At 36.2% G+C, this 26861-nt stretch overlaps 1 protein-coding gene across 5 annotated transcripts; it reads right to left on the reverse strand.

Annotated features, from left to right (window-relative positions):
- Positions 1 to 26818, reverse strand: NT5C3A (5'-nucleotidase, cytosolic IIIA). Of its 5 annotated transcripts, none has more exons than XM_057367717.1 (10): positions 26571 to 26818; positions 11664 to 11770; positions 4780 to 4878; positions 4274 to 4343; positions 3558 to 3604; positions 3318 to 3403; positions 2970 to 3059; positions 1595 to 1757; positions 1100 to 1300; positions 1 to 375 (listed from the first exon to the last, which is right to left on the reverse strand). In XM_057367717.1, exons 1-10 carry the CDS (start codon positions 26680 to 26682, stop codon positions 274 to 276), a joined length of 1077 nt encoding a protein of 358 aa, XP_057223700.1. In that variant the 5' UTR covers positions 26683 to 26818; the 3' UTR covers positions 1 to 273. The 5 variants fall into 5 exon arrangements, with proteins under 5 accessions (XP_057223700.1, XP_057223698.1, XP_057223697.1 ...); XM_057367715.1 differs by having other exon boundaries at positions 26545 to 26609; XM_057367714.1 differs by lacking the exon at positions 26571 to 26818 and adding an exon at positions 12171 to 12248.
- Between the last annotated feature and the right edge of the window lie 43 nt (positions 26819 to 26861).

Consider the following 26861-nt stretch of genomic DNA (forward strand, 5'->3'; position numbering starts at 1 on the left):
TCCCATCAGCAGCAGTTTATCACATCTATAAATCCAATTTAGATCTAGTTATAACAGGAGTGTGAGACAATAAAGAACAGTGTAAGAGCAGTAAAAGTAGCTTGTAGTTGACAACTGATACCATATATATTCCATAATACCAAAATGAAGATAAAAGTTTTAAATTAAATTAAACAGTTCCATAAATGAGTAATAAACACATCTAAGATAGCACACGTGTGCTCTTCTGTCCAGTTGCCTCCTGGAAGGAATGGAGTGACTTGAGACTGCAATTTACAGGATTTTCTGTAGAATGGAGTTGGCAACTTCCAGGGATTCATCTTTCACCAAGACAATATCATAAGAGTCCATATATTTTTCCAAAAGCTCATCTACCTAATTACAGAAGGGATAAAGAGAAAGACCCACTTAGTTAYAGAATTAATTACCAAAAGACTTCTCGTCATTAAAATATTGCCCAATCTTTCCACCAARTTCTGGGAATGAGCCATGCAAATAATGTATCACTCCTACAAGTGAATTCCACCGGGGGACAGAGTAGTAGTGGCCTGACCTAAAGTGCATTCCAGGATATAATACCTCATGTTTATTCCAGGATCTCACACATAGAGATACTGAAAGAAGAACTGCTTCTGGAAAGGCAGGGAGAAATATAAAACTGAAGACTTCTCTCTCCTCAATGCTACTGAATGTTCATTACAACTTTGCAAATAATCAGTTGAGTGACACTTCAAAAACCCAAAAAGTAAAAAGAGGAGAGACTGCCTCAATTTTTTATTTGGAACATTTTAATTTCTCTCAATTATCARTTCAGAACTGAAAGGAGAAGGAGCCGCAGGAATTTAAGATAATTCATTTTTATAGCTTCCGAATATTACTTCTCTAGAAAATACCCTTTGGAAGTAGCTCTGCACAAAGACCAAAGCAATATATACTTACGGTTTTGAGCTTCAGAAAAAAAATGCATAAAAAATGTTTGAAATTTCAAGCCCAATATGGGCTAAAACCTTGGTTTGATATCTCAACCGTATTATAATGACCCTGTTTCTAGCTCCCAGTATTTCATTCAAAGCATACAAGGTTATGTAAGGCTACTTACTTTATCATTGAGATAGCCAATCTTAAGAATGTTCTCAACATTTGCTACTCCATCTGCCATGCTCAAGTCTCCTTGAGAATCACCCAGCAGTATAATATTGCTGTTGTCTTTTAGCTGTTTGAAGTACTCTGTGTTCTTCAAGGCACCATCATGTTTGTTGTAAACGTGAATCAATTCTCCTTTAAATCCTTTTAATATTCCCTATTGAAAAAAGCGACACTGAAGTTATTTCTGGTACCATTCAGACAGACTCCAGAACAAAAGAGGTGATGTTACTGTTGAGCCAACATTGAACTATGTTATCTGTGATGATGGACAAGATAAATTAGTGTTGAGTAATGTAATGGCTGTGACAGCACTGTTWAGAGCAGGCAGACAGTGATGCTCCCTGCTTGGAGGAGTATATATGTATATCTTGTAGTGTATATAAATAGCTACTAGATTGTGTGCTATTKGACAAACATGTTTGATAAGGATGTGCTATCTCAGACTTACGTTTTCATCAAAATCCATGAAATTGGAAACCACTTTGACATTAGAATGGTAGACCCCAGCCTGGTGGATTACTTCCTCAAGAATGTCACCAATCCCAGCAGAGAATATGAACACAGGAATATTATGTTCACTGAGCTTGTCAAAGAAGTTCTCATACCCTTCTCTGCAATACAGAATGTAAATACAAATCAAATCTCAAAGAAAACAAGCCAAGAAAAGTCTGAGTTTTTAGGAGACAATCACATAATCTTTGGAAAAGAATTAATCTTCCTGAGCACTTTATTTCTTTTACTTCACTTTTCCGGTTAGSAAGAACCATCAACCTAACAGAAGGCATGTAGTTAGCAAGAAACTGCTGCCTCAAGCTGTTAATTCTTGGTCTGTAAAATATTATTATTTCCCCCCCAAAAAATCTAATAATTTTTTAAAGATTTAAAAACCCTTCCCTTCCCTAAGTCCTCCAGAACAAGCAAGCAGCTGGTAAAACTCACTGTAGCTACTATCAGGCTGTACATCTCCTTTCARTCTTGCTTGATTAAATGTGACTTTCTGTAGGGTCATTACTATAAAACAAATTTGTTTTTAAATCCTGAAAACATGTATTGTTGCTCTCTTCTGAAAGTTTTTTAGTGTTCAATACCCTATGTATAGTATTCCAGGAACATCTCTATCTGCTTTTTCCATACAAACACAGATTGGTAGAATTTTACATTTTAAAAAAGTATTGTGAAAGTTTTGGAAAGAATTTTAGCTGAAGATTCAACCCACATGGAYATAGGCTTTCAAACAGGCAGAGACTGGGTGCTTGTACAAAAAAAAAGAGAATTCAGTTAGTGTTATAAACAAATACTTCCACAATTTAAGTTCTAACATCCTGTTCCAGTAGTCCAAAATTTACAGACAATTTTAGAGGGCTTTCAAAGAGATGGGAGCCCCAGCACATTTCAAACAAGGATTTTTCTGTCTTTTAAACTTGCTTTCAGCCTCAGAGGAAGAAAAATATTTAATACAACACATGAAACATTTTCTCAAGTGTTTCTCAAAAGAAATTGAGTTAAACTCTACATTGCTCTTAAAAAGATCAACAGTGCAATTTAAAGAAAATGCAAGTCTACAGAAATTAAGCTTGTAGACATGGGACTAAAAAAATCCAGATATCTGCTTTATACAGTGTGATTATTGTCTGCATTTAGATACAACACATCAATAAAGTGGGAGCTTGGAGAGGTCAATGTGTTCCAAGATTAAGGTGTCACATTCTGGGGAATGTGTGTGGGTTTATAAAATTTTTGTTTTTTTCTCTTCCCCCCAACACTCAGGAAGAACGTACAGAAAGTGCTCTGAAACAGTATCATTCAAATCAAAAGGAACTTACTTGAGCATAACATCAGATTCCCTTACAATTTCTGCAAACTTGTCCTTCTGTAAGCCTTGTTCAATGAGWAGAGCATGAGATTTATGGTACCTAGAACATAAACAAAAAATGGGTTGAATATTGCTTGCTAAGATTTATCTTCCATTAAATTTCATGATGAAAAGCATTCTGTATGGCTAATTCTTGCTCATTCAAGTGAACAGCAAAACAGAACCAGTTGTACAAAACTTAAAGATATGAATTCAGTTAATGTGATAGCTAAAAGCTAAGTAACTGGCATTAATTTGCTTTTGAAAACTTATTATATCCAATCTTAGTACAATTTGAACATAAGGAGGTGTCTCTTACCATTCTACCATATATGGGTATTTCTCTTCAATGGTGAGGGCTGGATCAATTTCAATGGCATAATAGGTTTCTTTCAGCTGCAATAACTGAAGGGAAAAAAACCCATCAGATATTTAATGTATTTCATAAAATAACATTTGGCATTTGGTCTAACCAATCAAAATAACATTCTTGTCAGGGAATAATGACAAGAATTGATGTCTGTACAACAAATCAAATGCCTGTAGGTTTTTTGTTTACCTTTTTCCGACATTCATCTGTGATGATCTTAGAGTTATCAATGATGTCTGGGGAGAGGGTGAAAAAAACAGAAGAGTTAAACAAGACGGTACATTTCTTTTCCTTTGCTCTACAACACTGTAAATGGCACAGATGACAATGGCTGGTGACATACCAAAAATGTTTCCTCAGAACTTTTCTTACCAGCAAAAGGCATAAGTATCAAGATGCCCTTCCCTTCATCTCTGAATTACAAGGTCAGTTACAAGCTTTTGTATTTGTTGAAATTTAATTGTTTCTGAAATCATCCTGAGGCATCCTATATGTTTTAGAGTTCCCACTTCTTGTTTGTTCCAAAAGACTAYAGCATAGGGATAAAATTGCTAAGAATTGTAAGGAGTTTACTGTCTGGTTCTCGCAGGTGTCAGGACTATAATGGGCTCTTGAAAAAGAGGAGTCAACCATACCATATTTAGTCACTAGCATCTGAGAGTTTAAAACTTAATGCTTTAATTGTGAATGACAACTTCTCTGATTAATTCACACAGTTTTTGATTAATATATATATACACATAGAACCACAGACAGTCACTAGAATACTTCATCAGTAGAATGTACAGGTTAAATAACAAGTCAATGTAAAATCTCATTGGGGAATAAATAGAATAGAAAATTAAAATATAGGAAAAACTAAAAGGACTGAACAAATCAATCTATATTAAAAAAAAAGTACTCACTATGACAAGTTGGACATCTTTTTCCATTGTAGGAAAATCTACTTAATGTCATATCAAAATCTGTAATAATCTATTTAAGGAAAGAAAAAGCAAAACTGTCTTACAACATGGAGGGACAAAATAAAGAATGGCTAGAAATTCTGAACGATTAACAATAGCTGCAGCTGAGTAGCATGTGTGTGACAGAAACCTCCCTATTCTATTGAGCCATTGTTATGGAATCTAGCATATCCCAGAAGAATAACATTTTTTCTAACAAAACTGTTTTTTTCATTCCTTTGGTCAGAATATTTCATGAAATTACTAAGCTTGTATGCTTATATAATTTACTTAACTAGTGTCTGGCTGAATTACAGTTGAACCAACAAGGACTATTAAAAAAGTTAACATGTCTAGTTTTGGAGATTTCTTGAAGGTTGAATTTTACTACATATATATATGGGCTTAATTTTTTTGTCATAGAGTAACAATCCCACAGTTGCTTTTATTCCATCTACTATCTTTACCTGAAGTTTGGCAGCTCCACCTTTAATGAGGCCACAAATAATTTCCTCTACTCTCCCTGGGTCCTTAATATGGACAGTCTTCTTCTGAAATTCTGGCATCTATAAAGAGTAAGAACAAAGACATAAATATACTTACAGAGGAAAATTTACTAGKCAATACCTGCTATCCAACAGATTGGAAACTCTGCATTGATAAACAGTTTCACATAACATCGAGACATGTTTAGCACAGAAGGACAAGGGTAAGAAGAAACAGAAAATACTGATGACTGCATACTGTTCTATTTACTTTCCTTTCCTAATACCAAATTATTCAATAAGTTGACACTCACAGAAAAGATAATTATATTTGTGGGAAATGTATAAGAACAGGACATAGAGGATCATCTTGTGCTAAATATGTCTTTAGCAGATGATAAAACTTAAAACTAAMTCTTTTTGCCATTGATATGCCCTTAAAAGTCTCAACAGAGATAAACAAGACAGAGTGACTTTAGACATCCATTGTTTCCTTGAGAATGCTGAATGAATGTCAACTGAGGATTCCAACTACAACAAGGCTGTACAGTAATACCCACTCTAGCCAGTCCATCAATTACTACCATTACCTATTTCACACTTTTGAAATAACACRTGATATTTCACAATATATTCCTTTTGGATGAGTATATTTCTCAAATGTTATGCTAAATGCTGAATTTGGTGTAAAAAAAGAAAAAAAAATGCCAAACCCACAAAACCCCATTCATCCCCAAACAACCCCCCAAAGACTTTACTCTAAAATTTTATCTTTAACCTTGCAGAAATGGTAAAAGAACTATTTATTTACAGAAATTTCCCAATGTAGTATGTATTTCCTTCTTTTACAATTRTGTATGGACCCACTCTAAAGCAAAGGCATCAGACATTTGCAACCAATGGGCATTTACGAGTAGTAAACTTTATCTTCTGTTTCTAAAACTTYAGAGATGATGAGGTATTAGGAATTACATTTTTAACATACTGATACTTCAGCTTTTCTTATGGCTAGCATGTAATMTTCGCTGCAATGAGCTAATAAAATAAAAGTGGGGGCGGGCTAGCTTGTATTTCAAGACACATTTCTGGACCCAAAGTTCTTGTATCGCAAACAAATCACGCAGAACTCTTTCCTCCAGCTCTCGGTGCTACAAAGTCTTTTCTTCATTAGTAACAGCCAACTTGCAGTCAAATTGCAATTTGATTAKGATTTGAGAAAAAGGTGGCATTTTAAAGTTTTGCAAACACATGCTTTTGTAATGGAAAAGACACTTGTGTGCCAGACAGAAAAGGAGCTGGAGATARCTGTAAGTATCAGCCCTAGTCCACTTGCTCGTCAGGTGGGAGCAAAGCATTGCAGCTACATCCCTCTCAGCAGAGGCTTGTCTAACTCGTTTTCAAAACCCCCACTCACATATTCCTCACTTTCCCCAACTACCTTTAAGCTTAGAAAAGTTTCCCTGATCTCCATCTAATCTTCCWTACTGTAATTTTAGATCACTCAACTTGGACAAAAGTATTCTTTTTCTCAGGTGCTCAGTGGATAAATATTTCCCTTCTTTCTGAATATGAAACCTCAGTGTTCTTTTGCAGAACACAGTTTTTAAATTTCTATAATTCTTGATGTTGTCAATCACTTGAAGCACATTGTTTTTCCAACACAGCATCCATGCCTGTGGGTATAACCTTTCTGCAGTGCTTTGACAARGCCTCGGCTGAAGGGCCACTTTGGCCCATGACTTCAGGTAATATCTTTGCATACTCATTAAAATACATGCCCTGTGTTAGCAGTGATATGGTGAGAATGATTCACATTCAGTTGGTAATGACAAACTGTTCTTCAAAATGACTCCTAGACAGAAAGAGGTATTTGTACTAAGTACTAAATTTTCCATTTAACCTTGCTGGATTGTATCTTTTCTTCCATATCAGTGCTCCTATCTTTCAATATACCAAATAATTCTAATCCCCCCTGTGCTCACTGCTGCTTTCTGGCTGATATCCTCAAAGACACTACTGAAAAGAGAAATCCTTCCAGAATCCTAATCATGAGTCTCTGATCAATTTCCAAGTTTTTTCACCATTCAAAAAGTTTCACCAGTACCAGAGTACCTTGTCTAAACTTCCATCCTGAACAGAATATTCGCTGCTTCTTTGCCTTATAAATCTCATAAAGAAATAAACTGGATTATTTTAAATTYGATTAGAAGAATTAAAGTTTTCCTTTCCCATCCTTTGGCAAAGACATTTTCTGTAAAAGTGGCATCTCCTAAGCCAAGATCCCATCGTTCCCTGTGTGGTTGCAGTGCCTTGTTGATACTTCTTTTAGCACAGCAAATTCACAAAAAACACATTAGGATTGACTTCCAGCTCTCAGCTACTTCCCAGGCTGTGAGTCATTGAGAAAGCTAATGAGTTAACAAGAAATAAAATTCCTGAAAAATATCCATTAAAGAATTCACTAATCTTTTGAGCTATACCTTCACAAAGCATTTCTTTATTCACAATTAGCAGCACAGCTAGCTTCACAAAACAGAATATTAATAATCTGTAACTCTTTGAAGGTGTTTTATGGTATTTTTTTTGTTATATGGTGCTGGTAAACAAAATTAGGCTTTCCACTTTTTTTCTGGGTATACAACATTCTTTATGAAGAAACACAAAACACTTTGTGTTTGGTCATTTTTTTACTGTAAATTGTCTAATCTAATTTATTTAACTTTCAGCAAATTATGTGTGTATTTTAAGATCTGGAAAGCAAAAATTAAACAAAAGGAAATCTAAATGCATGCTTTTATAAGAAGTAGTTCCAGCCTTATCTGGTTTACTTAGATACTAAGCAACAGATTTCCTAATATAACTAATTTAAACAGGTGTTGGGTGAGATGGAGAGATCARAGGAAGAGACTGGATGAGGAAAATTGGCTTGTTTGGAATTGTTTCATTTCAGACTGAGCCCTTTCATAAGTTTCTAAAACAACCTGAGGAAAAATCTTTTGGTAAACACTTTAGTAGATGATGTTAAACAAGATATTGCTTAAGATTTAAGTATGATGAAAGCTTCCTGCTTTGATGGTATAAACTCCCACTCAAGATCAGCTTATAAGATGAATTTATTTCTAGCACATTTTTAATTTTTGCACAAGAATTGGTTGAAGAAATTTTAGGGGTGAGGGTAAGTCTTCTGCAGCAAGTATAACCCAGACATTTTCAGTCTCACAGGCACTTTCACAAGAACAAAGTAAGTCTACGTTATGGGTTTGACACCTGATAAAGCTTCAGACAAATAGGGTTAGCCAAATAGCCACTTTTCCCATCACTAGTTCCTTGTACTAMTATTTGCAACTGAACATTAAGTAGCACTTCTTTTATTTAGTCTATCATTATTATAGTACAAGTAAATGAAACTATCTAAGGAATGTGTAAATGAAACCAAAACTGCAGCCACCAATTTTCTGGCAAACTGCCTCCTCCAATGTTTCACACTTCTGTCCAGTTTAGCTGTTGTTTCACTGTTGCRTATTTGTTGTTCTTCACAGAGAAAGAGGAAAGAGAAAGAGAAAAGCAGATTCTAGTCGGAAAGAACTGGTAAGMCAGATGAAAAAGCAAAGGATCTAAAGTTCAGTCAATTTAATAAAACTTTTGTTTCCAATTACTGTTTAAGRAAATCCAGGAGTCAACTCAATATGCACATAAGCCTCTCAAAATTCTGATGCAACCGTTGACTGGGATGAGCACAAATGGACAAGGAGCCAACCAAAAATCCCCACAGCACTTAAAGAAAGTCAAGAAAGCTTTTCAGAACCAGAAGCTTCTACACACAGAACTAAAACTAAATAAGGACAGGAAAAGGAATTTATAATTCATTGTGACATCTGAAAGTACATCACATTAAATCACTTAAGAGCCCCTATGTATTCTGTCATGTTACAAAAGTGTGAGAAGAGTTTTGCTTTCTTACCAAGGACATCTATGTGTACTGAATAGCTCAGAAGCTGGTATGCCTTAAAACAYGTTAAAAGATGACAACTTCCAAAGGTAATTTGCGGTTGGCATACACACTGGCCACAAATGCATTTTAGTTTCTAGTCTCTGATATTTTTAWGGAGCCCTTGAGAGAAGGAAGAAAAAACTGAAAAAGACTGTTTTAAAGATTGAGCTTAGTTGGATTTATGAAAAGGAAAAACTATCTGCTTGTTTGTAATAGCAGGTAACTGGAACAAGGATGCAGGAAATTATTTTGTAGCTAAGAATGTTATGGTCATACCTTGAGGAATGAACAGTAATGGATTCACGCAGGTTTGGAAATCCCCCAGTCCTACAAACCACAGAATGGGTCATTTACAACAAGGATCGTTTTGAAAATTACAAATCTATTTAGTACATGAGACATGCATCTGTGTAGCTGGGGTAAATAAAGAGAAGTATTTGCTGTGAAGACTGTATTGAATTCTAGTTTTGAAATGCAGTTTCTTATATACATATATCTTCTGGATAACAGAAGTGCAAATAAAACTTTTATGTATGCAGGTTAATACATAAGTTGTTTTCTTAGTATGTGAGGCAGTGTGTATCTAAGTGCATGCTATGTCAGTTTGATTATAAAACAAGAGTTGGTGCTAAGTCCTATCATTCATTTTGGTGATCTAAGTGAATTTACAGCTGTCATAGTAGGCATTTCCAATTAGGTATCCCAGGAAATTAATAACTGATTGTGTCCACAAGGAGTAATGTCATGTTCTGGAGTTAGGATTACACTGAACTTTTCAATCTAAGTGTTGGAGGTAGAGCAGTTACTTTCCTTCCTCTACCCAGTAAAACAAGTGATTACCCTGCGATTAAAGAAAAAAAAATAGAAAAAAAATTTCAAATGTCAAATAAAAAATTTCATACAAAGGGCAACTGCGTGACCTTTTGTTTTTACTGTTGGTAGTTTTAGGTAGGGAAGGATGAGTTGATGAATTACTTGCTATCTTAACCACATAGAGATATGGTTCATTTCACAACCAGCTCTAGACACACAGCCTGAAATATTACTAGTAATAACTCAGACTGTAGGAGGTTGTCATCATAAGTCTGCTAAGTAACGCTTTGACGAAGGACATAAAAAAACTGGAGCAGAGTATTTTTATACTGATACCCTGTAAGCTTACACTCCTTGGCAAATACCAAGTTTCCTTATTTTATAAAGACTGATCTAGTATGGAAGCCTCCTAAAAATCACTGCTGCGAAAACACCCTGGATTTATGGGTGGACAAAATTTTAAGGGAACTTCTCTATAAATCCCAGTRATTGACGGAGTACTTTGTTAGATGTCAGTAATTCTGAATCATAGTAAGAACTGTTCTCACACTTGTAAATGTATTAAAAATATTCCACAAAATTTCAGATTATCATAATGTCATAAAAGTGACAATAAATAAGATCTAGCTGTAATGCTATTGACAGTATGTAAATTTCAAGTATCACACAATTTCTGTTTTCCTACTTTATTGGTAAAACTGCCTYGACCTAGACTARGTTTCAAACCTGTTATCTTTTGATAGGGACAGCACACGAGGGTGGGTTGGCAAGGAGAGGGAATTATTCATGTTATTTCTGAGCAAAATAAATGCAAATCAAAGTGATAAATTCGACAGGGTAAATTATTTGTAAATTTTATTCTAGTCTATGGCGACAGCTTTCAGGTAAGAGAGTATAAACCAAGAATAAGTTACATTTATTTTGGGAACTGCAGATGCCCAATTTCAAAGTCTTAGACTACTATCACATATGTTTACTTATGGACATATACCAAAAAAAGGCAGGGCATGGCAGCAGTGATAGCTGGCAAATTTGATATCCAGAAGCTACAGAAAATTGATTTTGATGTTCCTAGTGGACGAAAATAACAGTCCGGTGAAACTGTGAAGAAATAGGGCACATTCCTTAATTTACATATTATTTTCCACCCCCTTTCTTCTTTTTTTTGCTATTATTACAGAATATTACTTCCTCTAGAAAGCAAAGCTTACAAAAATCTTCTGAAAAGTATGCAAGCTTCTTCATGTAACTTCTGCTACTTGCAACATTTGAGTTGTGAGAAGCAGGGGAGCCATAACAAAATCCACAGAACAGCGTGGATCTGTTCCTGCTATGTTTATACTCATTTATATATAAAGCAAGACTGCCTTTAAATCAGACAATTTGATTTTCGGTCCATGAATGCAACAGAAGTTCTCTTAGCTGCCCCAGCTATTMGTAGGCTTGTGTTTTAGACAGGACCATCAAAAGGTASTGGACATGAGTGTAATCACATCAGTCACTCCATTATGTGCAGGTAGTCAAGAGAACTTCACTAGTGATCGTGCACTCTGCTAGCATAACCTGAGCTCAGGATAATACTTACTAATTTATAATTACCAAAACCATAATACATTYTATATTCAGATGATGCAAGCTCAAATATGGTAAGAAATCCTTTGTAACTAGTAATTACCAAATTACTATTTTAGTAGTTCTGCCAAGAAATAGCCTTAGGACTACTTATCTAAAAAGTAAGTAAGCAAATATTATTATGGGAATGAAACAACAGAACACTGAGTATCTTCACAGTTGYTTGATAACGTGCTGTAAAACTAGATACCCAGCACAGGTAAAATGAAATAACTGGAAATGGGTTCACTGCCTAAGCTATTTGAATACATGGAATAGGATGCACACTGAAAATAATTTTTTTCCGGTTTATTTATTTACATTTTTTTATACTTAATGTGCTGGGTTCTGATACTTAATTTTGAAAAAAACCCATATAAAAATCTGGAGAGAGCGCTTTTACAGAAAACATGACAACAGCGTTTCCTCTTGTGTTTTTAAAGGAGAGTACCTGTGCGTTGAGCTTAGGACACTCCTGATTCTTCTGTCCTTGATTTTGTCCTACTGCAACAGCATAGGTGGCAAGCAGAGTCCAGAGATGCAGGGCTTGCATGCAGGCTGCCAACAAAAACCAACCAAATCCTTTTAAGAATTGGTCTGCTATATTATGTGATCTTTCTATTTCTGCTTTAGAAATAAAAGCCAACATGCATGGTTCATAGCAACATCACTGTGAAAATACCAACACTTCAGAATACTCTGATACATATTTAAAAGTACATTTTAATGTACATTTAAGTTGAATTAACCTATTCAATTAAAACCACTAMGTTTATTTATTCCTTCAATGCTGTTGCTCATTCTGTGCTATCAAATTTTTAATTTAAAATACAGTTTTTTAGGTTTTTTTTCACAGCCACAGTAAACAACAGTAAGTAAGCCCTCAGCTCATAACCTTGGCTTAAAAACACAGACAAGAAGAGAGCCGATACTGCTGACAGAAGCTGCGCACACTTACCAGAGGGTTTTGCAGGAGCAGCTGCAGAAGCAAAAGAAAATTCCTCTTGCTTGAGAAACACTAATATAGCAGCACAGGGTGCAGTTGAGGGCGTTTCCAAATACAGCCTGACTAATCCCCGTGCAAAACCCCAGGGTCCTGTGACGCACGTCAGCAAAGCACAGCAGTTTGTTATGCTCAGCAGTACAGCCTGACGGGCTTACAGATGATCAGCTGGTTCACCAACAACAAAACCTTTGACCTTCACTGAATGAACAGCTTTCATGGATGCAGCAGGCAAATTTGGGCTGCTCTAACAGAAGAAGGCACTTGTTTTTCAACGAARTTTACTACTTTGTTACATTTAAACCAATTTACAAAACCTTTCCAAGTATTTTAGGATTTCCTGTTGTAGGGTGCCACAAATTTCTTAAACCTTCATTGACGTGGTCTCATTAATGTTTACTAGGTAGCATACGTTTATTCATGCAGAAGGAGCAAATGAATTAATTAATCTTTGTTTTGGCTGTAATTATCTGTGTGATACTGAAACAGGAAATCAAGGAGCCTTGTTTGTCAGGATTTTTGAGACAAGGCAACTCCACATGCTTTCAGAAGTCTGTCATTAGGCATGCTGCCTGATCAAAGACCGTAACTAGATAACACAGAAGGTGGATTAAAAAGAAATATTTTTTAGCATGAGGGGATGAAGGAACTGTTGTCTAATCTTATTTTACCCTTTAAAGTTGTCTAAATGCCTGAATGTGTCACGTGAAGTTGATTTATGCTAKAGCAGCAGTGCAAGCTTCTCTATACTACCCCATAAGTCATGTTCAACCTCAGGTTTAYGATCCCTGTTTCAGGATGTCAGGACTAACCACCAACATCAGGCCAATTCATACCTGGCCACCAATGTGACCAGCGCCATCGTCAGAGCCGAAGCGAAGGAAGGTTACAGGTGAAACACATACAAAACCTCGAACGCTACAAAAAAACCCCACAATAGCAGGACTCTAGAAATTCATTAGTTATGAAAATTTCCTTCAAAGGAGAGTGTGCTTTATACAAAAAAAACCAATAGACTGTCTGAATGGTACAGTAGATCTGTATGTTTTGTATCTACATTCCAGCTGTAGGCCACTATGTAGTCTGTCAGGATTCCTCAGTGTATCTGACCTACAGGTGCATTTCCATTTTGTTTTCAGAGGTGTTCACTGTTTTAAGCCAACAAAACAACTATTACAAAACATGCAACTTTAAKCAACACTTATCCTCTTAGTATTGACCAAGATCTCCTCAAATGAACAAGTTAAGGTCTGCTGTATCGTGAATCAGCAAAAGAGTTTGAAAGATATGTTCAAAATATAATATAATCCCCGCAAAGACTGTATATGGTAAATTGAACTTACCTGGCACTGGTATTGCCAGGATTCACAGTCACCACTAAACTGCTTGTTACAAYATTTGCACACTGTTGTAATAGGTAACAGACAGGGAATGTTACCTTTTACARTATTTTAATACAGTTGGCATGCTTTTCATTAATATTTTTATAATAAGGTTTGGAAAACATTATATAATTAAGTATAATGTCTTATCTTGAATAAATACCAATTATTTGCATAACAAAAATATGCTACCTATATCACTGSTGRATTTTCWATTTTAAGAAAACCTTATGAACAATGAAATATGCTTGCTAGATAAKTCATGTAGTTTGGGTAAAGGCATCACTTTATACWTTCAGTTTACAWAGTACTTGCTTTTGAATTTTTATATATTTCAAAGGTGACAACAGTACTGATATATAAATGAGTCTTGTGAACCTCACAGATAAGGCTGGAATTTGGGGGGCCAGGGAGCTGGCCTGTTGCTATTCTGGTACTTCTCAGCTGTGATTCAGCGAGAAAATTAGCTCCAGTGCTGTCAAAAACTTAAAGAAAGTTAGCTTACTCTTTAAGAAAGTTGGGGAAAGAAAAAATAGGTGTTCAAAAAAAWTTTTTKTTTTTTTGAGATTGAAAAAAACAGTTACAGAAATTAAGTCCAACTCTTACAGACTGTTTTTTGGTACAGCAGGCTAATTGGAAAGCCTTCGAAATGAATGATTACAGTTTTAGTTGAAGTGCTAGAGGATGTCATAAGCAAAAGTTCTGTAAACATTAATACAGCCAACACCTAATTCTTAGAAAAGTATCTATCTTTATCAACAGCATACTTTCACTTTAATGAAAATGCCATATATGAAGCCTCTTGTCTAAAAACAAGACTGTCTTTGCAACTCTAAGAAATCTTTGTGTACAACACTTAAACTACAGCAGTTCCTATTTAACCACATTCTATTAATGCTGAGTCTGTTGAGCATTTTGTTTACAGTGTTTGATGTCTGGTRAAAGAGGAATTAAAATTAATGCTGATTTTTTAAAGAGAGAAACAGACTCCAGCATGACATTTTTACTCTCAAAATATGTAAGGTCAGTTAAATATATTTTAAGAACCACAAACTGAAGAGGTGTAGTTATTTCAACAGATAGGTTCTATTTTAACCTTTTCTCTTTGGCTGAGGGCCATATCTTGACTACAGAATATTCTGCGCAGAAGAAGAGAGAGAGAAAAAAAAAGAACAACATTGAAAACACTAGATGATTTGCCACTTATATGAGACTGGGAAAAGGTTAAACTTTGTATGCTTGTGTATTACGTGAACTTGGTTAGTAAAGGATGCTCTCAAATATGAAGCACAGCAAGTTTTAGTCTAAAGCAAAGAAAAACTGGTTCTACCAGTCTTTACAYACCCCTGACCTAAGCTGCATCCATTTGTGGAAAGACACAGGYAAATTGCCTAAGCTAGTAAGCTGAACCTTTTCTTAAGTAATAAATCAAATACTTCAACTAAACTGACATAAACTTTTAAAGAYCAAGAAGGAGGTCATATTTGAGAGTAATTTCTGCTCATTAGAATATTTCCTACAAAATTTAAAGGTGATTGAATCCTGTCTGCAGTGTAAACATTAGCTAGTGTTTTTCATGAGCTTACTAGCTTTTATTCCCGTTTAGTAACCCTACCACCACTGAGCAACTTTTGAATATATCGCCATATATTATGTTGCTCAACTTTACTTGAGCAATACCTTGCCTTATTGAAGGGATCAATTTTAAACATTAAAGAACTGTATTTGTTGTCTAATTTTGCTTTTGTAATAAGTTTACTTAGTACATATTTTCCAAAGGAGACTACTTGAGACAGGGAAAGGTAACTGAACCTTGGTACTCAAGTACCAAGACCAAGCAGAAGAAAGGAACTAAATAACTCAACTGTATTCAAACATGATTATTATTCATGCCCTAGTGAACTCAGTTAATGAACAGCATAATGATTCCAGGAATAGCTTTTTGTATCTGTGACAATTAAAAGGAAAGTAAGATCAATGGTCAGTTAAATGAAGCTAGGGTTTAGAAGGTAGCCTTAGGAAGACTTCAGAAGGTAGCCTTGGCAGGAATTTTGGATACCACTTATCTTTGCAGTACAGGTTTGATGCAAAAAGCCAAGCTAAACATATTTACAGCTGGCATGATGCAATACAGAACTATGATTTGTAAATGAATGTATGTCTATCAGAGACACAACTTGTGAGGAGTGTACACAATTCTAAAAAGAACAGCATAATATTGTGCTTGAACAGCATATATTATGGAAAAGTGCTAAGAGCATATTAAAGACTGAATTCATTAAACTGTGACAAATCCAGAGAAGGCACATGCTAAAAAGTTGAGGATCTTAACCTGAATGGTATCACATGACACGTTTATCAACTTTTTTTTAATAGAGATTTTCCGGATCTGATCAGAGATCCATCTTTCTTTACAGTTTATGAGAAAACTGGTGATCCTCTAATTTATGGCTGTATTGAATACAAAGTTACTAGGGTCAACACACACACACACACACACACACACACACACACAGAGCAAAACAACTCCTTAAGCAATTATTCTTGTGTTTAATACAGTTCTCTGATGAGAGAATAAAACATATTGCAGCATCATTGTCCCTTATGMAGCTTCCTCTTGTGCTTACAAAAACATTTKAAAAGAAGTGATTTCTGCTGGTGRTAAATCAACAGACATTTTGAGTTTTATAGGAAGATGAAGAGCTAACAGTAACTAGCATCTCCATTTTTAGTATTTAATGTGATCCTGACAATTATTAATTCAGGCACAAATTTAGTCTGAGAGAACACAGGAGATACAAAACATACAGAACAGTTCTGTACATTCTGGGATGCATAAATACAGCTTGGAACAGGCACCTTTCTCTGATTGTATATTAGGGGAACCACCTCATCTCCGTGCTTAGCTCTCATTCCCTCACTGTGGAGAAAATTAACCTTTGTGACTGGCAGGCTAAAAAAAAGGTTATGTATTATTTAGTTACCAGTGAGTATCTGGAAATGATCAAGAGATCTTCAGTCAGTTCTAATGAGTTTCTTGGAAATATCACATCTACCTAGCCAAATTTAATCTGTTGTGTTTTTTTGTCTTCATTGTTTCTTTCCTGCCCTTTAAAAAAAATCTAAATGTAAACAAGTTTAGATCAATACAATTTATCACATTACAATTAAATTTTAAAARCAGCTTCTAAAGCACCAGGACGGAAAGGAAGAAATCAAGGTTGTGACACTCTTTCAGTGCTGGGCAGAATGAAAATGGAGACTTTTTTTCTTGGTCATCATACTAATATTTCACTGATGCCTAGTCYTACCAATGCTTTCTGGATAAAATCTTTAAAAAATCATTATGAACTYGCACCTTAAATACCAAATACAGTTCTGGTTTCTCTACCTTACAGAAAATGGAGTAGAACTGGAAAAGGCCCTGAGAAGGGCACTAAGAATGAGCTACAAGAAAAAAATTTCATACAATGAACAATTGAATRCAACAAAATTCCTTTGCCTGGATATAACAGGGTGTTACAGGGTTAATAGSATAAGACTGTCTCTTCCAGTATAAGAGGCAGAGGTCCTCAACTAAATTTAAGAGGAGGCAGACTCAAAACAAAGGAGTCAGCTACAAGTCACACAATCAGGTAAAGTAGTAAGATGTAGAATTCCTTTTTTGTGATACTGTCAATTTAAACAGCCTTAAAATGGTACTGGGTAATAATATGAAACAAGCTCARATTATAAACACTGTCTCTGAAATAMAACCTGCTGRAGGAAGAGAAATAATTCTAGGAAAAACATTCATGACAACTCACCCCTTTCTTATACTTTCTTTGGGCTTCTGCTATAGACCATTGCAAGACAGATGATTCTATCTGTATCAGATAAGACTTTTCATCGAWGGCAAGACAACACTCCCTGATGGTAACATGTGATGACAAGGAGAATCACTTGCTTTTCATGACAGTGTTTCAGYTTAATCACAAGTATCTTAGTTTTAACCCCATCCTTCCTTGTTCCTACCTGTTCTTCTGAGAACACAAATACAGAAAATTCATTTTTGGCAATTAAGGATTCTAATTTGAGTGGTACTCTCCTTTAATACTTTGGAGTATATTGGAGTCTGGCTATCTGAAAGATCCACTTCTCTCTCATATTATACAAAATCCAATGCTTACTTAAAGAATGCTTAGAAGTGAGGCTGCTGGTACAACTAATCCTTCTTAAAAATATCTGGGCAAACAGAATTCTAAGAACTGGCAGTATCTAAATATTCAGTGGCAAATTTGCAAATTCCTAATTAGCTGTTAGGTGAGCAAAAGCTCATCTTGCATAATAAGGCAATTTTGATAAGCTATACTATTCCCCCCAAAATTGTACATTCGCCTGTATACTTTTCATAATGAAATATCCTGTATATACCTACATGGACATTTGTTGAAAGAACTTAAACAAATGCTTGTTTCCCTAGAAGCTTCCCATGTAACACTATCTAGAATGGAATTTGCATTAAGGCCAAGGCTTGGACTGAAGCAGTYGCTGCTGATTCTCTTCTCCTCTTATCTGTTTCTAAAAAAAAAAAAAAATCTGCTAAGATTTTTTATCACTAAGCCCAAGAATGCTGTATCTAGATCAAATAAACTCTGACCCTTGAATAGTGGAGTTGTGGGACTCAGTTTGAAAGCAAAGTCAGCAGGACAAAGTTTAATCYACAATGCACTACTAGACACTACAATTGTGATGGAAGAATGTAGTGCTAATATAATATTTCAATTAAATTACACATTGAGACTAATGAAGTTTTTAACTGCTAGGTTCTCTTTGATTACAAACCCTTTTTTAAAGTTCTTGGAAAAAAAAAAATCCATTAAATCTAAAGATGAAAAGCAGCTACCAGACCCTCCTTTTAAAGGTAACAGGTAGCATCATAACTTGAGGCCTGAGAGATTGTTTCAGCTCCACATCTCATTGTTTTATGGGYGTTTCTCACTGCTGGATCCATCTAAAGATGCACTTGGATGCTCCTTATATCTTGTATCTCTGTGTRTTTACCTTCTGGAAGTATTCAAAACCAACAYGCAGTAATACTACTACTGCYATACTTTTCACTCCACTACTGCTAAAGTATTATTACTGCTACTGCTTTGTGTTAATCCCTACYCTTCGGTTTCATGTACAATTTTTTCATGGGAACATGCAGGCTTACCCTCAGTGATAATAAAATAAGTGATATAAGTGATACTTGTTGCAAAGGCAGATGTGGTTCATAATAGTAAGTATTGCTTTAATAGCTGCTGAATGAAAAAATTACATTTTTAGTCTGATAACTAGTAAGTTTCTGACAAAGAGGGAAAGCTTTAAGGAAACAAGGTTAATGGTACATTTCAGTGGTATTAATTCTTTCTTCAAATAGGAAGCAAATAATGAGTGGGAAACAAGTAAGAACAAGTACATTTGAACAGGAATTTTCTTGGTGGCAAACCCAGCTCTGGAAGTCTGAAAGTCTGTATTCAGGTACTTAAAGAATCTTCAGTGTCCAAGTCTGGGCTTTGCCCATCCATTTAAAAATAAAATACAATTAAAAATTAAATAAAATTATTTTTTTAAAGGTTGATATATAGGAAAGTAGAAGCCACATTTCCTTCTAGCAATAGGTATTATCTCTGTTATTTAAAGAAATGTTATTTAAAATTATTTTGTAATTATTGTCTGAAATAAGTCAGTGCAATTATTTTGTGGCATTAATGAATAAAAATTATATAGTTACTTCTAAGATTTAAACATGGTGTCTTCTTTGACCTGTGTGCCGCAACCTTAAACATATGTCCAATTGTACTGAAAAATGACTTCTCTTTTATTATTTTTTTGGTATTCATATAAAGCATTCTTGATGATTAGCCAAAATTTTAAAATTCTGTGGACTTTTAATAAGTACTGTTTTTTTCTTGAGAAGTCAAACTCCGCATAAATAACCTAAGATAAAGTTGACTAACAAAACAGCCAGAGATTCCAACTTCATGGCACACTGCCAGTCAAGCTGCTGTGTGTTAGACATTGAACTAAAAATTTGCCTACTGCAATCATCATAAGTTCCCTGATGCTTTACAGCAGCTGACCTGTGGTGTTTGATGACTTTTGGATGGGAGAAAGAGACTGACAACCAGCAACTGGTCAAGAGCTGTATGAAGACTGTGCCCCAGGAAGAACCAACACTGCAGATCAACTGCTGCGCAGTACCTTGACTGCAAGAAGGCCAGTCTTTAATTTTCCACACCCTCCATGACAATATCTTGAACAGCTCTTGCCCAGCCTTATCTGGCCTTATATCCCTGCACAGTGGTTAGGAAAGGAAGCCAAGAAGAATAGTTGCGAGGTGTTCCTGCCTCTCAGTTGYGCTTAGCCTGATTTCAGTGCTGAGCATGTGGCAGGCAGCTGCTGCTCGGGGCTCCCTGCAGCAGGAGCAGCTCAGCTGCACAGTGTCTGACCGCAGTCGGGCAGCGGCTGACAAAAGCCAGTCGCTGTGGGACAGGAATCCTGCCGACAAAATCCAGTCGCTGTGGGACAGGAATCCTGCCGACAAAATCCAGTCGCTGTGGGACAGGAATCCTGCCGACAAAACCCAGTCGCTGTGGGACAGGAATCCTTAAAGGACAGGCTCCTTCCAAAGCAGGGTCCGCTGCCTCAGAGACACGGTTCGCACCAGCGCCACCTGCTGCTCAGAGCCGCATGGTGCAGCTCAACCAACGAAAACTTCGATATTGAAAATTAATTACCCTCTGGCAAACGMACCAAAACACGGAAATAAAACTAACAGTCTGCTTCTCTTCCAGTATTTTTCCTTAAGCTCTCTCCAATAACTCTTCGTGGTAAGTGAAGAGTATACTGTAGTTTACTTGCACAAAATGCGCTCATGTATTTGTGCACACATGGAGGGAAGAACGGTGGCTGACGGCCTCAAGACCATGTAAATTGTAACTAGCCAACACAGAATAGAATATGTATTTTGCATGTATTAGGTAATTCATCCAAGTGAAAATAAAAAGTAAAAGGCAGCTGTAATGGGTTTTTTTTGCATGGGATTTTAACTCTTCTTTTTATTTTTTCAAGAAAGAACTTCAAAAGTTCAGGCACTTGTCAAGTTTCCAGGCTTACATAAATTGTCATGTTTTTTACATTTACAGGTACATTGCTTTTAAACTGACAGACAGTATTGTCCTGCTTATAAATSCATGGATCCATACCCTGAGTCTATTCAATGCTTACATTGATCAATTTAGATATTTTTTATAAAAGCTGGTAGTTCTTAAGACTGAATGGTATGATTGGAATGCCATGCAATTTTAATTAATAATATGAACAGATTTGCAATGATATGTATATTCAGACAACTAAGRCCCCCTTATTACTGCTTATGTTGTTTGACATTTAAAGGTAACACATTTAAGACTTGCAGTATGTGCTTTTGGTTTTAAGCTGTAAAAAGAGTTCAATAGAAGCGATGCCATTATAACCCAACTGAAAATTATGAGTTATCACAGGAGAAAAATCACTTAAAAATATGACTTAACACATACCAGCATTTATTAAAAGGTAACAAATAATTCTCAAGAGCAGAATGGGTAATTGAAAGATTGCTCTTCTGTCTTGGAGAAAGCCTTTATGCAAAAGATAAAGCAGCAAACAAGATCTTCTGAGCCTSTACCTACAATGTATTTTATATCCTGACAAGAGTTACTACTTGGAGCTCAGTTTTCAGGTATAGATCATAATTATGTTTTTGATAASTGTTCTAACAAGGATAAATGAGTTCTAAAGAAACTAATGCAGAATTATAGCTTTAATTAATCTTCCCATACCCATTCCTTGTAAGAATGTAGGTTTCAACACCTACTGAATTAAAAAAAAACAACCTCCAAAGACAGCAGCAATTTCAGAAAATTAAAACCTACTTCTGAAAAAGATAGCTGCATTGTAGGATCAGCTTACTATAYTAAATGAAGTAAAACATTAGTATGTACATAATTTGTGTAGTRGACATTTTTATTTTTGACAGTGAGAGGAGAAAATAATGGAATTCAGTCAATTTTTATTCGCCTTGGATCCAAATTTCTTAAATTTACAACTGAATTATTTTACAGTAAGAATTAAAAACTATTACTAGTATCTTAGTTGTATCAACATGTATTGTCCTTAGGGTTTTTAGTACCCTATGAAAGCTTGCTTTACAAGCCACATGGTAGGTGATTTCTATGGTGGCTTACATTAGGCAGCTTGATATTATGCATTATCTAGGTGSCATATATTATGATTATCTCAGCAAACAACCTATGGGCAAGATAAATTTTTTTTCAATTGGTGTCTATCACTGTCAATCGATTTTTCTATCAAGGACTATAGTCTAAACAAAACACAAGGTTTATAGAAATATTTATATGGCATCTCCAGTATTCAATATCAAATGTCAAATTTAAATTGGTTTTAAAATGTTAACAATATTCTAMAACCTGTTCTAATATTCTAGTAATGTAAGGGCTCTCAGTCACATGTTAATAYGTAGGAGTGGTATTAGGTCTCAGCAGTTCTTTAATTTTTCACTACTTMGGTTCACATCACAGCAACATTCTTTAGGAACAGTATTATTCCCAAATGGATCRTATCACTGCATAGTTCTCAAGCTCACTGAGCCAGTGACAATGTCCTCCAGCAGTATCATCAGAGAGTCCATTTTCCTTCCATTGCCCTTTCAATGATAGGAGTTTACTCAGACTCACTCTCTTCTTCAGCTTTGTATAGGCATAAGTACGTACGCAGGAGTTGCAAATACCAACCACTTACATTCTTGAATATGCATGCTACACATTAAATACTCCTCTGCTTTCTACTCTACTGGCAGGTCAACCTGCCAGAGTAACGTCACAGTTACTATAACAACTAGTTACCAGCAACAAGACAGGAATAAAGAAGTGGTGCRTGATTGCTGCCAGTTGTATCTTCATCTGTGGTACAAATGCTCTTATGCCCGATGAAAGAACCGAGTCTCACCAGAGATTGACAGGCAAAAGAAAATAAAAATTGAAAATGTATTCTCCCCCCATAAACCCTCTAACAGTCATATTCACAGAATATGTTACTTTATTTTTCAGGGAAGGAGATAAATAGCTTCTCTACGGGTAAACTCTAATACTGCAAATATCCGTGCATTTCTTTCCTTCTCYAACACAATAAAAAGAAAACTGTCCAGAGACAATCGTCTGGTTGAAATGTTTCCAGTAAAGCGAGAAACTGCTTTTAAGTTGCTTTTAATTTGTTGTTGCTGAACTTTGATACACAGTCTCTTTTTCATGCAATTACAGCTCTCATTTCAGGGACAGACTGGAGAAATAGACAATGTAATTAAGCATTCGCTCAGTTTTCTGGACTACAAACATGAAGAGAGGAAGTCGCAGCTCAAGGTATTTTGCTATTCTGTTTTCAACAAGCTCTATTATGTTTCTTATCCTAATAAAAAATGCAACAAAAAGTTCTAAAACCAAAGAGTGAGGAACACGCTGCTGCAAAAAAAACCCGAGGTTTTAACAACTTTGTTTGCGAAACATAAAATAAAAAATACTGTCACTTGTCTAAGAAGCTTTTTTTATGTTAACTCCATATTTTCATTAACAATGAAATGTTACTAATGCTAATGTTACTAAAGGCTAATGCTTACAGGTGAGTGTTTTTGAAAGATTTAGGCAGTGTTTTCCACTCTAGTTTGTGAACACCTGTTTTCTGCTGAGCTGCTAAAAGGCTTGGCAAAGAGTAATCAAAAAATTGACATCTATTGGCAGTACAACTATTACCCATGTAAGAATTCACAACTTAATTGCAGACTTGTCTGTGGCCTGAAAAATTGAAAACACTGAATGTTACTATAAGGCTGGGAAACATTTTCTAAGAAGTTTCTCTGAGAACTAATTAATCATTAACCATCACTTTAAATTAAAGTCGCAACCTTGTGACTAACTTTTGCTTTCACGTGAATATAGAAAGACTTAATACAGTTTTACAGAAGTAGCAATGTAGCTGTGAAAATTAGAAACAAAAGGCTTTGGGATATGGTTGCTTCTTGCCACACAGACTGAAACTTCATGTGACCATTACTATTAATGCCSCTGTTACTTCAGAAGTGGAGCTGAAGTAACTCTGTCCACATTCATGAGTGCGGAAGGGAAACTCCCTGTTTGCAAACTGTCTTCATTAAGCTTAAATTTGTGTAYCAGGCTAATTGGTGTGCTAAGGAACTTATCTACTGAAATGTGAGCTAGATATTTAAGAATTACTTGATTTTATTATTCAATAAAGAAAGAGGGTTACCCTTTCCCACAATGCTTGAGTCTCCCTTCCACTTTTCTTCACATGAAACATTCTTTGCATCATAATCCTTGGTATTAACTTGTCTTATAGATTACAAATCTGTTTGATTTGTAAATGTCGTTGTCTTTTTAACACTCAGAGACAGCTATAGGTATTTCTTTTTACTTACACTTGGACTTATATTAATCTAATTCTATTTTGACTAAGAAAAAAGTAAAAAAAATAATTGCTGTAGTTAATTGTAATGAAAGAATATTTCATTCACATAACTAAGGTGTAAATAGGCCTGCTCCCTACTGCTTTTGACAAAAGTTATAYATCAAGGTAATTCTGAGTCTAATGTGGATATAAAACTAGAGTTTAATGTTACCCAAAGAAAATTTGAACAAAAAAATCTTCTGAAAATACAAGAAAGATCCTAGAATTTTAATCTAGGAAGACCAGCCTGTTATTAAAAAATATGTATCTCAATAAAGCAGTATTGTTCTTCACCACCACCCTAACTGACACTTAGTTACAGACTGGAAAACAGCACCTTCTCCTCCACAGCTCAAGAAAAGGTCTCCCTTGTGATAAAAKAAAACCAATACAGCATCTTGTAAATGACAAGCATTGAGTCAAATCTACATTAGTGRATAAAACTATGTCAGAAAGTTCTTCAGAATGCAGCATATTCAAGTATAACACAACAACACATTTTTGCCCATACTTGACAAACACAACTCCTTGGTATGAAGTTTACACAACTACTTCATTTTCTTGAAAGAAATTGCAGAGCCTGAAAACATGTGTCCACTGAAAATACTACATAAGAAAGAAGACTTGCATCTTTAGAATTAAYGATTGTTTACTAGCTGAGGAAGCTGCCAACTTGAATATCATCTGAAAGGCTCACTCTCTTGAGCATGAACGTGTTGCATCCAACTGATTAAATGTTTCCGCRTGAGAAAGCAGACATGCTTTCAACAAGCTTAATTTTCTCCTTGCAACTGAAAGCTCGGAAAATCTCTAGTCATAAAAGTGGAATTTTTGGAAATATCTACTTAGGATCATAGATTTGTGTCCAAGAACATAGCTCTGAAAATGTTATCTGAAGTACATACTTAAGAAAYTCACTTACCAGAAATCGATTTAGCATTGGCGTAATGATTTTTTCCCAGACCAAAGGCAAAATCTTTGCCAAAACTTGGCAAAGTTCAAGTCTTCCCAACCAAAACACCATTTAAACATAGTACAGAAAGTTTAGATGAATACATTTTAGCAATTATTTGGTACTTTCTGAACTACAGCTCAAATMAAATTTCATACTATGAACAGGAGTTAGTGAAACTATTGGATTTGCCTTTTGAGCGCCCATATGATCATGCTTTTAGATGTTGTTGTTTTATTGTCCACATGACTCAAAAATAAGTTCCAGTATTGAAATACAAGAATTAAAAAAATTAAGTAAAAATCATAGTTAATCAGTGTTATGTCACTGTAAGTTTTCAAATGATCTCGGTAAAAGCCTACTATAGAGTCCAGAGCCCTTTAAGAGAAATTGTTCTAAAACCTTTCTMAAGTGGCAATCCAAACTTTCTGCTCTCTCCCACAAGCTGTTGGAAAAGGGCTTGAAGAAACAAAAAAGCAAGGCACCCCCCTCCAAACTGCGAAATGACACCACTGACGATTAGAAACAATATTTTTTCAACAGTGATGACTCTACGATTAGTAAAAACTTACAGTGGAATTCTTCTTTGGACCAACGTTATCACAAACCACACTTCATGAATTCCACTGGCAAGCGTGGCAATGCGTGGCCAAGTGAGTACTTAGGCAGCTCACAATTTACATACAGAATCCTGCTCTTACTGAAATCTGTTTCCATGTGCAATTATAAAAATTCATCAGAGCTTTCAGTAAATTCTGCAGGGGAGATCCCAAAACACCCATTAGCTAACATCAAGCSCCTCGATGATTTCAGTTCAGTTCTTCAACACGGCGATGTCCAAATCACAAAATTTGAAGGACTTCCACAGAATCAGCACGTTGTCCAAACTAAGACCTTTTACGATCCAGTTGTTTATAAGCAGATATTTAAACAATTTCCTAAATAACCAGTTTAACAAGGGCAGCAGGAGAGAGCGAGCTCCAGCTTCCTTTTATAGTAACCGTGAACAGACTGTGCTTCCTATTTTCAACAGATGGTTGAACACATGTGTGTGCGTGTGCCCATTTTTCTTTTAAACAAACTGCAAGCAGGATTGTAAATTACCACCAAGACCCGCAGGTCCCTATGTAYCCTACAGGTACATATGTATCCTGCAAGTACCTATGGATCTACACATACCCATGGGCCGGACAGGAGAGGGCAGGACGGCGCAGAGCCTTTCCCRTGCCCGTGGGTCACGCTGAGGCGGAACAGCTGCTCCTGCCTTCAGCGCCTGTCCTTACAGAAATCCCAAACTGAGCTCAAGGTCCCCCCTGTGCCCCTCCAGATATCCCCTCGGGATATCCGCCTGCCTCCGCGGGAGCGGCCGTGGAGAGCCGCSGAACGCAGGGGAAGGACAAGGAGAAGGGCGTGCGTCCGGGGGCAGAGGGGTTTTCGGCCTCTTACCACGTACCATCTCGATGATCTTGGTCTTCTTACCCGTCTTCTTCTTCATGGTGAAGATGTACTGCGCCAGCACCACCCCGCCCACCAGCGCGCACACGCTGGCGCTCGCCACCGCTCCCATCTTGGCCACGGCGGTCCTGTCCATGGCAGTAGTTGCCGGGGCGCCGGGAGCCGCTGTGGGGAAGCGCGGCTGCGCCCTCAATGTGGGCGAAGGAGCGGGATCCCAGCAAGYCCCTGCTGACCGAACGCCGGGCCGGCAACGACGGTGCCACACGCGCCCCGCCGGCCCGGCCCCTCGCCGGCCGTACCACAGCACAAGGAAAC

This window comes from Malurus melanocephalus, unplaced genomic scaffold (assembly GCF_030028575.1).
Source record: "Malurus melanocephalus ecotype Western Australia unplaced genomic scaffold, MMel_1.1 scaffold_83, whole genome shotgun sequence".
In the NCBI taxonomy this organism is placed as follows: Eukaryota; Metazoa; Chordata; class Aves; order Passeriformes; family Maluridae; genus Malurus; species Malurus melanocephalus.